General features: G+C 39.3%; 1 protein-coding gene across 1 annotated transcript in view; it reads right to left on the bottom strand.

Moving 5' to 3' along the window:
- Positions 1–12,932, bottom strand: part of vps50 (VPS50 subunit of EARP/GARPII complex) — a 111,039-nt gene that overhangs the window by 68,306 nt on the left and 29,801 nt on the right. Inside the window, exons 8-12 of the mRNA XM_030741611.1 lie at positions 12,155–12,190; positions 11,655–11,737; positions 4,443–4,485; positions 3,424–3,522; positions 263–403 (exon numbers count right to left, since the gene is read on the bottom strand). Of these exons, the coding sequence (XP_030597471.1) occupies positions 263–403; positions 3,424–3,522; positions 4,443–4,485; positions 11,655–11,737; positions 12,155–12,190 (402 nt within the window). The remainder of the gene's footprint in view (positions 1–262; positions 404–3,423; positions 3,523–4,442; positions 4,486–11,654; positions 11,738–12,154; positions 12,191–12,932) is intronic.

The raw sequence follows: 12,932 nt of genomic DNA, 5'->3' as shown, positions 1-12,932 counted from the left end.
TGAAAGCCTACAATATACCATGCTTCTCACTGAAGTAATAACTTCAGTGAGAAGCATAACTGAGCTTTTCTCTCCTTAATTTCCCTTTAAAGAAAAATCTGTCAAATACTACAAGAGAATAAGAACATATTCAAGTATTTGTGTATCCAGCACAATGTACCTGTTTCATGTTTTATTTTGCGCTAAACAGCAGAGGCAGACTTAATCTTTTAGAGCATAAAGCTGCACAAAAGATTGAATAAACTGACCAGACTCCCCTTACCGTGCACAGATCCTTATACTGCATCTTCTGGAACTTGGTATCGGCATTGCCAGCACACAGCTCGACATATCCCAGCACAACTTGGAACACTGTGTTGTGGATGGCCTGGGTGAAGTGCATGTGTAGCTGGTCCATAGCAGTCTGCAGAGAGAGCCAATCACACTGTTATGAAAACTATTATGCCAAGTCACTGTCAGTCTGCCAGCGTGGATCTGTGAAAAAGGCAAACAGCAAGGAAACTGCAAATCACACTTCTTGGAACACATATTGTGTACTTAATATTTTGAGTTTCACACTATAGCACAGGGGAAATGAGGATAGCTGTCTACCCAGGGAACTGCAATGTTCCAGTCGGAGTAAAAATGGGCAATTTTTTGCCTCCAGTTTCCATTATTCATATCTTGGTGCAGTTTGCTGCTGTAAAAGGTAATTAATGAAGCCATAAGAAAATAGCAGAAAAACACAATGGCAGAGACATATTTGTGACGCATTTGGTGTGGCAGCGGAGCGAGCTGCCACCAGCTCTGTTCACTATTAATTTCACGTGACACCCCTGAAGCCATTTTTATCAAAATCATTCATCATGAGAGCATTATGACTCAAAGGGAAATAATCTACAATTACTCACGGAAAGATAAACATCTACAGTGTCTAAAATATCACCTACAAATAACCTGCTGTTATTGACTTTTCAATGAACTCCCCACGGAGCCTCTTCCATTTCTGCTCCAGTTTTGTCTGAAGTCAACTACAGACATGTCATGTCCTCTACATACAGATCCAGCAAACATGAGGGAGCGTTAGCTTTTATCTGGAGTTTTGTTTGCGTCCACCTGGTGATTGCAAATTCAATATCCACCTTTTCTTTTTTGGAACCTGTTTTTGTCTCCACATACCCCCGTGGGGAATTTTCTTAGAGCGTCACAATGCTCAACATCAGTATTGTCTGCCTGCTGTTTGATCGTGGGCAGGTAGCTTATGGTGAAAAAATCCCAATGACAAATGTGGGAAGAAAACAACATCACAAACTGAGGCCTTTAAAAAAAATTAGCTAAAAGAGGCTAAAATGCTTTGTTGAGCTGAGGGTAATAATCATTTTCACATGGAGTAACACAGGTTCATTTAACAAGATAGTGATTAACCCTGTTATTCCCTCAGCTAGCCGTAATTATTAAAGGTTTTATTGTGCCAGTAATTCCAAAAGCTATCTATAACTATAATTTTACAAAAAAAAACAAAAAAACAAAACAAAAAACATTTAGTTTCTGTTTGCTTTCCTTTATTCTCTTCTCTTCAATTGACGTTTACCACCTTTTCCCATCTCGCAGTTCCCACCCCACTGTCTCACTACAGGACAACCCCCCCCCCCCCCCATCCATTGTGAACCCCTGCTGGCACAAAGTCATTTAAATGTTTCTTTTCTTCTTTCTGGGGGAGTTTCACTTCATCTGTCCTAAAAACACAGTGACAAATCACTGACTGTACAATGTCTAGACTGTGGATGAGAAAAAAGGAAGAAACTATGGCACCCCCACTCCCATAACAATAAAACTTTGTGGGTAGCAATGTTTAAGATGAGTATCAATGATTGTAACAATAGAAAATTAGAAAAAGCCGCATGAGTCCCCTTTAGCAGACATGATTATCAATAAACTGCATGTCCGAACTCATCCTTTTGCAGCTACCAAAACAAGCAGATGAATTAAACAGATAAATGGGATAAAGCGAGCTGTCAGACTATTCAGGCTGAGAGAAATCAGAGCATCTGAGCCAGATAATGACTGCCAAGAGACTATAGTAACAAGGAAAAAAAATGCAAATGGTTTGGCGCGGTATGCCACAGTTTGTTAGGCATTTTTGTGTGGCTGATTACTACCTTGAGACGGTTAATTTGGGTATTCAACAGAATCAGATTAAAAGTGCACATTTTTCTGCGACGCAGTAAAAGAAAAAAACTGAGATTAAGATAAAGAAGATGGCTAATTGAGATAAACACGGATGCAGCAACAACAACAATGTAGTCAACAACACCTCCTTAGTTTGCTTTTGTGTCTGTAAATGCTCATTACCGCAGTAACTATAAAGCATCATTCATTCTCAACAGAACATGGTGCTTTTCTCAGGTTATGAAGGTATTCAGCAAGTTAACATCTACACTCTGCTTTCTAATTTCTTCTTTAATTCCACAAAGCTAACACTACTGTACGAACAAAGTGACATAATTGGATTTTGCACTACCTGTCCGCACTAATGCACAAAAATCAAACAGGCTACCTAACATTTTAAAGCTGTACAATAGAATATCATGTTTGCAGAACATTCATCTTCCCAGCGTAACTCGATCTTAGACGGGGACATGGGAGCAAAAGTTGAAAGACACACGGTAAAACAGAAAGGAGTCACTAATAAAAGATATTACCAGTGCCTTCAAAGTTAAAGTCAATTATATTTTCTCCCCCAGAAATTGCTTTATTTTTATTCTTTTTGTTCTCAACATAAAGAATTAACAGCTTCGAATAAACTAAAGAATGTCACAGACAAACACCGTTTGTGACAGCATCGGCTCCTCTGTTTTGATGTTTAGAGACATTATTTTATATTTTACAGGGAATAGTTTGGAGAATTGTGATTCCTCTCTGTGGATGACAAGGGACTGACATTTAAAATCACAAATATGACGTGCCAGGTGGTCTTGCTCATTCAAAGAGTCTAAAATGTGAAGACCCTAAATGTGCACGCTGGCATGAAAATACACCCCTTCAGTAAAAAGTAGTAATAATAACAAAGAAAAGCTTTAATAAAGCAAAATTCCATTCATATGTTTTCTATGGTCTAACCAAACTATGGATATTTTTTTATTATCTAAAAAGTGAAAAAAAAGTTGTAAACGTGAGGGACTAACTTTGCCAACTAATTGGACAAACTCCCATAGTAGCAGAGGAGTGCACAAAGGAAAACAACAGAATCAAGGACAGTCACAGAAAACTTTAAAAAAAGGATGCTGTTATCTTTCAGGTCCAAAAAAAATCCCCATATGAGCAAAAGAGAAAGTCAAACAAAAGGAAACTTTTGTTTGCAGTGAGCAAAGAAAATAAGCAGGTCATTGTCCAGCCATGTTCAGCCATTTCCACTGACCCTTGCAGGCCAGTCAAATCACTGACCTGTGTTTTTCCCAGTAGCGTGTAGGCCAGCTGGACCTTGGTGTAGTGCGAGACATCAAAGTGCTTGCAAGTCTTCGACAGGGCGACATCAAGCTGCTCCTGGAGCCAGAAACAGGCAGACGACAACGGAAAAGAAGGGGCAAACGAAGGGGAAGTAAAAAAAAAAGGGAGAGGGATTATCATTCTTAAGACTGAGGATTTAGATATGGATGTCCAGTTGTAAAGCTATCACACAGCCAAGGCCAAGTAATTGGATGTATATGTGTGTGTGTAATTCTTTGACAAAGCGATAAGGGGAGGTAAGGAAAGTTAGCACAAGTGTGTGAAATGTGTAACAATAAGTTGACCTCAAAGAGCAGAGCCCCAAAAAAGGCTAAGTGATCAGATGCCTACATGACAGGAAGTAATTAGTCACTAATGTAATTAAGAGTGCCAGGTGACTATATATGCACAACATATGCTGGGGATGTTAATATTTACATGTTTTTAGCACTAAAGACTTTTGGAGATGCACAATAGATGGTGCAACTGCATCTGTGCATGTGTTTACCTTTATGATTTTAAAGGATTTTGCATCACTTATTCACTAACTGATGCTGACAGGCAAACAAACAAGCACCCAAACAGGTGGCTATACACGCGTGCATACATGCACGTCTCCTTCTTGTTTACGGACAAAACTGTAAGTAATTAATCTATTGAAGCGCGGCAGCAGGTGTGAAGAGAAAATTGCTTTGCATACCATTTATCACACACTCAGATATCACAACACAGCCAGAGATGAAACAGATATAATTTACTATGCCTGCACACTCATAATAACGACTTTCTGAATATGTCAATATTTGGCAGACCCAGAATAAGAAAGGCAAACTATGAAAATGTCAAATTGCTTCTTTCAGATGAAAGCTTCAGAAAAAAATGACATGTTAGAAGCAAATACTAAGCACTGCTAAATGTCCTTTTACTGATACTTCTCTCATCTAATGAAATTAGAACTGTAGTATGGACACACGTACCTCAATTTGCTCCAGAGTGTCTTGTAGTTTGGAATTCAATTCACTGTGGAGTGGGGGGGAAAAGGGTGGATGTGAAAATATATTTTGTTTAAGGCATTTATTTGTTGTCAGTTACACTTTCTAATTTATGCTTGAAATGACAACAAATATTATAAATTACTGGACTCTAAACTTGAAAACACTCATTAAACATGTTCGCTTTACAACTTTGTAATCAGTTTTGTCCATTTAACTTAAGTTTAATCATTCTGTTGTGAAAGCAGCAATAAAGAATAATAATGATTAGCAATTGTTTATTTTATTTCAAATTACAAATGAATTCATTAAAAATAATTATTCTACAAAAACAAAAACATGAAAATCAGTGTTGGACGGACACCAACTTTGTAAAGATGTGTGTTATATTTTATGTTTTTTCCTTTTTCAGTGTCTACAGTGAAACCCACTGTGTGAATGCAGACAGAGCGCGCGCGTGTGTGTGTGTGTGTTTCTGTAGAAGCATCATGCTATCTAAGGTACAAAATGCCCACGCATCCTTGGTGCGTGCTCAGATTGTGACTCATCCTAGAAAACGCTTTCAACTCCGAAGTTGAGAAGCAGCAACAGGAATCACGACTATTTTGCGCATCCCAAGACTCAGATTCAATTCCCTTGTGACTTCTCGGGCACATTCCCCATTCATAATCACCCTCTGTTCCACTGTTTCCCTGCCTCTGTCACCGCTTTGCTCGGGGTCTTTTTCAGGTCAGCTCTCTCTTGTGTTGTGCCTTGTGAGTGTGCAGTTGCCCGAGGGAGAGTGTGTCCTTAACAAATTGCTAATTAAGCATCTAGCTTCAGTTAGAGATAGGAAGAAGAGGAAGAAGAGAAGGAAGAAGCAAAGGAACTGAGACGAGACTGCAAATGTGCCACAGTTTGCAAAACAGGTAAATACATGAGTCGTCCATTTAAAAACTCAGTGATGAAAATCCTTAATGTATCTACCTGTGTATGTATATATGTGCATGTATAACATGCAAAAAAAAAAAAAAAAAGAAATGTGAAATGTGGTCGTCTGGCCCAAAAAGCAGGAAGAACTCATTTATAGCAGTCCCAGGTGAATCCCAGTGATGACTAAGTAGTTTATCACAGATATGATATATGGTAGGAGATGATAATAAGTAACAGCAATGATAACATCAGAAGTCAGAGAACTCCTCAGTGGAAACTATGATTAAAAGCCAAGTTAAAGGAAATAAATTGGAAGGCAAATGAAAAGCAGAATCACCCACAGAGAGATGAACAGTTTCATGCTAATAAATCTGAATGTACATAAGAAAGGACCAAAGGTGTGCAAGACTAAGGATATCCACCAGAGGGGCAGAGGCCAAGACGATGAATACCCAGGTGGGGTTTTTGCTTAGCTGCAGGAGGAGAGGGTGGGCAGAGCGAATCAGGGAGCAGTGCCAGGTTGAGCTGAGCAGCGCAGCTGCTGCACGTTTGCTAATCTGCTTCTTCCTTTTTATGTGGTGGCATGCTGGGAGCTGGACTGACACATGCAGAGTCCATGCCAGTGGACACAGCCACACACAGCCCTGTGTGAAAGACGAGCTAAGACTTGTGTGTGATTCAGTGAGCCAAGCAGCCTCTAGCAGGGCACAGTGTGTGTGTGTGTGCGTGCGCGCGCGCGCGCGCGTGTAACAAAAGACTGCAAGTGGCCAAACCGATCCCTGATTGATTCTGTGCAGAGGTGAACTCAAGGTTAGTAGAGTCTCGACTATAGCCGTGTTATAAAACATTAAAGACACACAGTAACAGGAGCTAAACCACAAGCTAAAAGTACTGAGAGAGCATAAAAGTAAAAATATAATCATTAGCAGAGTAGGCCAAAATGAGCATAACCTGAGTTACTTTTTTCTTAAGTGGCAAATATCACCAAACATTTTCAATGTGCACCTTGGCTGTTGATCTTGCGAAAAAGATCATTGTTATAGTTTTGCCTCTGTACATCACCAAAGAGAATTTAAAATCAAGTAATCAATATTTGACTGAAGTGCAGACTTTGACCTTTAATTGAAGGGGCTTAACAAAAGTAGTGTATTAACAGTTTAAGAATTACAGTCATTTCTCTAAACAGTCCCCTATTTCAGAGGCTCAAAAGTAACCGGAAAACTGACAAAAAGGCTTCGTGGCCAGGTGAAGCCTGGTCTCTCATTATACTAAGACAAACTAAGTAGATAAAAGATCTGAAGCTGATTCCAAGTGTTGAACTTGCATTTAGTAGCTGTTCACAGGAACTCTTGATATCTGAACAAGTGAAGGAGGCTTTCATTAGGCTGACAAGGAAAACAAAACAACAAAATAAACCTGTCGGACAGAAAAACTTTAGGAGTGGCCAAATCAGCAGTCTTAAAAAGAAGCCTCACTCAGCAACACCAAAAAGCCTGAAAGACCACAAAATCTTACCCTTCACAACATCCATCTGAGTAAGGAACACTGTTAAAGAGGCAGGTGTGTCACTGACATTCAAGGTTGAATTCAAGAATAGGAAGGCCAGATTAGACCTTTCCACAAAACATCTAAAAGAGCCTGCACAGTTCTGGAAAAAATTAGTTTGGATAGATGAAACCAAGATGAACCAGCTTGATGTGAGGAGAAAAGTATGAAGAAAGAGAGGAACAGCTTATGATCCACATCATCTGTCAAACATGGTGAAGGCAATGTTCTAGAGCACGCTTTTCTGTTACTAAACACAAAACCGACCCACAAACAAGCAGCAACTGAAGGCGGCTGCAGTAAACTTCTGGCAGAACATCTCAAGGGAGGAAACACAGCACTTGGTGATGTCCATGTGTTTGACACTTCAAGCAGTCGTTGACTTCAAAGGATTTTCATCCAAGTATTAAAAGCAGTTCTTATATTTAAAATTCTATCAGTTTGTTCAAATAATGTTTAGCCTCTGAAAATGGGGGACTGTGTATATAAAAATAAAAAATAAATAAATAAATGCAATTCCTGAACAGCAACTGGGTAGTTTTCTAGGATTTTGGTAAAGTTTACAGGAATGGACTGATCTACACTTAAAAAAAAAACATCTACACAAAATGCATGATATCCATTAAGTTAAAGTGATCATGTACTGTTGAAGCCTAAAATGAGTCTGTAAGGCTAACTTAAGCACACATGGCACAAAACAGTTCTATGAAAATCTGCCACTCCACAAGGTCCACAAACCTTGAGGGATTTTGACCGCTGGGCTTTTGAGATCCACAAGAGGTCAATCAAAGCCAATAACCCAGGTCACTGACTTATTTTACGCACACATGCAGCGCCTCCCTACATACTGGCACTCACCCACGATCAGACAGAATGCATTATAACAGATTCAGAGGGAAAACCTAGTTAGCAATATGCTCCCCACAGGGAAAGTACTGAAACATAGTTTGGTGAGAAAATAGGGAGGATTTTTTTCCACTCCATTTTCACTAATAACTGGCAAAAAGTGGCCGTAGAGCCTTGAGGCTAGTTGCTTCACATTGATATGCTGACTCGCTAAATAGATAATGTGCACTGTGCTTTCAAGGATCCGCAGGGTCCACAGATTTTGTGAGAATGACATTTTTTGCTGGAGTCATAACAGCCACTGCGCAACACAGGTAGAGAGGCAACAAAGGGGCAGGGGAAGAGCTTCAAAGAGTGAAAGACAGGGAGAGGGGACAGCAGAAGCTACAATTATACAAGTCAGAAAGCAGATGAGGTTAGTGAGAAGCTCAAAGAAAAGCGGGTAAGTGGGAATCGATCGAAAGATAAAGGAGTTTAGGAGCAAAAACTGGGGAAAATTGATCCTGCCAGACTGACAGAATGTGCTAAGTTTGTTTTACTATTTTCTTCAGGTGCAAGATTTTATATAATATTTATTGAGGTATTTGCCACTGATATCTCTATTGGAGCTCTGCATGGGTACTGTTAAGACTTCTAGGCCCCAAGGTAACACCAAAAACTGATAAAATGAAATGGATTCTTCAGCAACGCTTCTATAGTTTGTCACATTCCCGTGATGTTGTTTTGCTTGTTTTGTTTTTTTTATGTTCGTTCGTGCCAGCTCAACTTATTAGGATTTGGAGCAGCTCAACTTACAGTTGTCTTACACTAGATACTCACTAAGTGGTTCGCTTTATTCTTTTAAAGAAATGCTACACTACTAATAGAATAAGCTGTGATTAGTCTGTCTGTTACACTGAGCATTTAGTTCAGCAGCTAATATGAAAAACCAATTAAATCCAAATATTAAAAAGAGACAACATGTCTGACTCAAACTGGTTTGCCGGAGAAATTAAGAGGCCACAGATAATTGGTGCGTATTATGGAAAGGGCTGGAGCTACAAATAAATTCAAATGAAAATGAAAAATAATAAGAATAATCTTTCTTCCAAACCTACAACAGCAACTGAAAAAGTAAAGCAAGGCACAAGTAAAGAAATGGGCAGAGAGGGGGAAAAAAGAAAACACCCACATCCATCAATCAGACCAAAGAAACTGAGTTGACTCTACGCCTGTGTAGATCCTTGTGTTACTGTGAGTGGGGGATCTTTATCATGATCTCTAAATCGCAGCAGATAAACACAAATTCAAGTGACACCATTACCCATGACTCTTAAAAATCCACACTAGCGCAAAGACCTCCAGCCTCCAAAGGCTGTAGTACAAATATAAAGAAATGGAGGAAGGCTCTGAATAAGTTCGTGAACTAACGCATTTCTCGTAGATGCTGGACAGGCTCCTCAAAATTGTTTACACGCTGAACCGCCTTGTCCTTCTAATGCCGAACAAAACAAAACACGTTTAGCACAACCTTTCCATTTCTGCAGAATCACAATGTCAGAAGAAATTCCTAAACATATTTATGATATACTTTAATTGTGTAATAGTCAAATAATTATATTTTGAGAGAAGAAAACACACACAAGCTCAGATCACAGTTCATGAATACTGTGCTCGATATACGGGGGCCTTAAGTTGCCCAAGAGCTGCACATGCAGACTGCCTGATGAAAATGGACTGAGACGGAGTATGAGGCTGTGTAAGTACCTTCACGGGCAGACAATATTGACTTTTAAAGGGTAAGGAAGAAATGGAGTCAAATGAAGGGCGGGTATGATAAATGCACAACCTTCAGCAGTCAATGCAAAAGCATAGCTACAAGGTTAAATAAGTATAGCAGACAGGCTACCGGCTGCCTGAAGAGCACAAACAGAAAGTGCACTGTGTTATTGCACAGCATGACAGATGTGTAATCAGTGTACCAGTGTTTAAAAAATGCATGTGCTGAAGAAGAAGAAGCAGTGTAAGAATTAAAAAAAAAAAAAAAACATGGCATGAGTGAGAAGGGTGAGGAAACATTTAATTATCAGAGCTGCAGGTTAATACAGCAAGTTAGTGGTTTCTTTTATGATGATCACAAATGCGTTACTACATTGACAGGCTTCTTGTGGTGGGTGTTAACACTGGTGGCAAATGGTGCAAGGTCTAATCTACACACCCACTGCCGAGCACATTTAATGAGCCTCACAATGGACATGAAACTGCAATGATGATAAATTAATGACTGTGAAAGCAGAAGTGATATCTACATGTATAGGCAGCAGCTGCAGGTGGGAGGGGACAGTGGGAGGATTTTTCCACACCACTACAATCCTTTGTGCACAACACTGCCGTATCGATCATTTCCCAGCAGTCATGTTGTCACTCAACTAGCACAAGCCTGCCTTTGTTTTCTGCTCCACTGTGTTAAGACATTATGGTGAGCAAATGTTGATATAAAATAATGTTGCCTGCTTGTGCTTCATAATCATGTTTTAATGCAAAGGCAATGGGAATATTTTACTGTGGAACTACTTCAGGAGCTATTAACAGTGTTTGCTTCAATAATGTTGAGGTCTGGGCTCTAGAGAGGCCAATCCATTACTGCTAGTTTTCAGTTGTGTGTGTGTGTGTGTGTTTTTTTTCAGTTTTTTTCCAGGTATGCTTTTTATTGGTCAGTGTTTAAAAAAAAACATTCCTCTGAAAATTGTCAGGTACAAGAAGTGGACTGAAAATGATTGAAAAAGCAGCCAATGTCCAAAGAAAAACTTTAAAAGGCCTTCAGAAAGTCTGGAGAACTATTGCTCAAGACCACTTTAAAAAATTAAGTCTGGGTCCTTGAAAGGAAAATATAAAGAAATGAGTGGAGGCTCGAGACTTTTGCATATGACCAAAATGAGAGGAAAACATACACAACAACATACACATTTACTGGCACTCACTGTCAGGGAACTGAACAAAAAGAATAGGATAAGGACAGAGAAGAAAAAGATGGATCCAAATGCAGGTGAAATGGGCAAACATAAAGGTGAAGATGATCATTATTTATCTCCCTGCCAGCTGTGATTGATCTGTCATCAATACATAAAAAGGCTGGAACACCCACATACTGATACAAACAGAGCAAAGGCACTTTGGTTGTCTGGTATTCACTGTATTTCCCTGTTTGCTGTGTGCCATCTTACATATACATTCTCTACATTAATCACTGATACACCTTCAGATCTCACTCGTATTTAATTCCTTCGGGGTTAAAAAAGAAAGAGAGAGAGAGAGGAGTATGACAATAAAGAGGTTACTTATTCCTCAGCAGTTTTCATGTGCTTTACATGTGTCACCTTGTGTGATATGTTCTTCAAATCTAAACATCTGTACACAACCTTCCAGCTTCCTCCCTGTAAATGGCAAGCTAATGTTTTCCAATATGATTACTTTACAATGAAAGCGTTTCCAAAAGGAAACGTATGCCAAAAATGCCAACGCAAACTGTGATTGCAGAGAGAGATGACACTCGCTGAAAACATCCTGGTGCAGACTGAGATTCAGATTTTTTACCAAGCTAACAGCGCACTGACAAGGTCTGCAGAGGGTTAAAACATTTAAAATGACGTTGACGTCATAGCTAATGCAAAAGAACAGCCACCGGGCAATAACAATGAGAAAAAACAAGGGGACATGAAAAAATTTTAAAAAAGCCTTTTAATAACAGCAGATCAATTAGGTTCCAACCTTTTGAAAAAGACCAATTTCCAAATTTAGACAACAACGCAACTCATTTTTTTTCCACACAGAGAAATGCAGTCCATGCCTGCTGCCTACACGTATCACATCACATCTACAGCTACATATCACTCTATTAATCTGATCATGCTTTACCTGATGCAGCTGTAGTGTTTAAAGGTGCTGGCAGCCTTCTGACATTCCAGACAGAGCTGGATTGCACCTGGATAATCTTCTTCCTAAAGGAGCAGAGGAGTTATGCATTTTAATGCATGTTACATGACATAAAAATATAGGTTTGATGGACAAACTAGTCCATAATCATACCAGGTGAAAGCTCTGGATGATGGTTTATTATGACAGATTTATGGGCAACAGAGTTCTGATTCAGTCCAATACAACAATTTTCTTTAAATGCTTCTAACAGCAGGTACCGAGCAAATATCCAAGGATTACACACAGTGGAAGTGAAATCCATTCCTTACACTGTGCTGCTGACCTTAACAACAGATACAGATTTTTAAGAGTATCTCATATTTGTGTGGGTTCTGCATTCAATGCTGAATCCCTACTGATGTCTGACCTTTTATTGTCAATTAATAGCGTGTGTGTGTGTGTGTGTGTGTGTGTGTGTGTGTGTGTGGGGGTTATCATACCTCGAGCATCTCGCTGAGTCTTACATCCGTTCTTTGCTGTGAGCGGAACAATGACAAGCAGAAGAAATAAATACAGCATTAAATGCCTAAGAGGACCCAATACGAAGTGACAATCAGCTCAAAACCAGTTCTGCACTTTCCTGCTGTGATCATGTCTGCAGCGTATTTCACTGATTACACTTTGAGCAAATGATTAAAGTGATTAAAAGAGAGCATGCCTGATTAATTCCCAGCTTAATTTTAAATCATGTGTGGAGAAACAGTTGCAATGATTATTGAAGACTGCATTTATTTGTTAACAGTAACATCACATGAAGGGATTTCAGACAGATATACAGTAGGTCAGTTGGAATCAGTGGACTACATTGTACTTAAATTATTTTGCAGGTTGACCAACATACAAGAGTAAACTATAATAGAATAGTCAAGCTCAATTGTAAACAAGAATGCAGCTTTAAGCACCTCAGCATAAAGCACCCCCTCCACATATACAACGGCAACTACATTTTTGTTGTGCACCTGGTTGTTGCTTTAATCGGTTGCCTCAGAGATGACAGTAGTTCAACTCATTACCCACCCATAGATATTTCACTTATAACACCACAATTGACTGAATTCGCTCAAAGGTCACTGTTAACATCTTCCTACATGTACACTTAGCTGCTGAAACATAGCAATCTTGTGGTTGTTCCACCAGAGGTGATGTTTCTCTGGTCCATAATCCTTAACAAGGGTCTCCAAAAAACGCTGCATAGTAAACCATGTGTGTAAACTTTAC

This window comes from Archocentrus centrarchus, chromosome 11 (assembly GCF_007364275.1).
Source record: "Archocentrus centrarchus isolate MPI-CPG fArcCen1 chromosome 11, fArcCen1, whole genome shotgun sequence".
NCBI classification, from domain to species: domain Eukaryota; kingdom Metazoa; phylum Chordata; class Actinopteri; order Cichliformes; family Cichlidae; genus Archocentrus; species Archocentrus centrarchus.
This window is presented reverse-complemented; position numbering and strand designations above follow the sequence as displayed.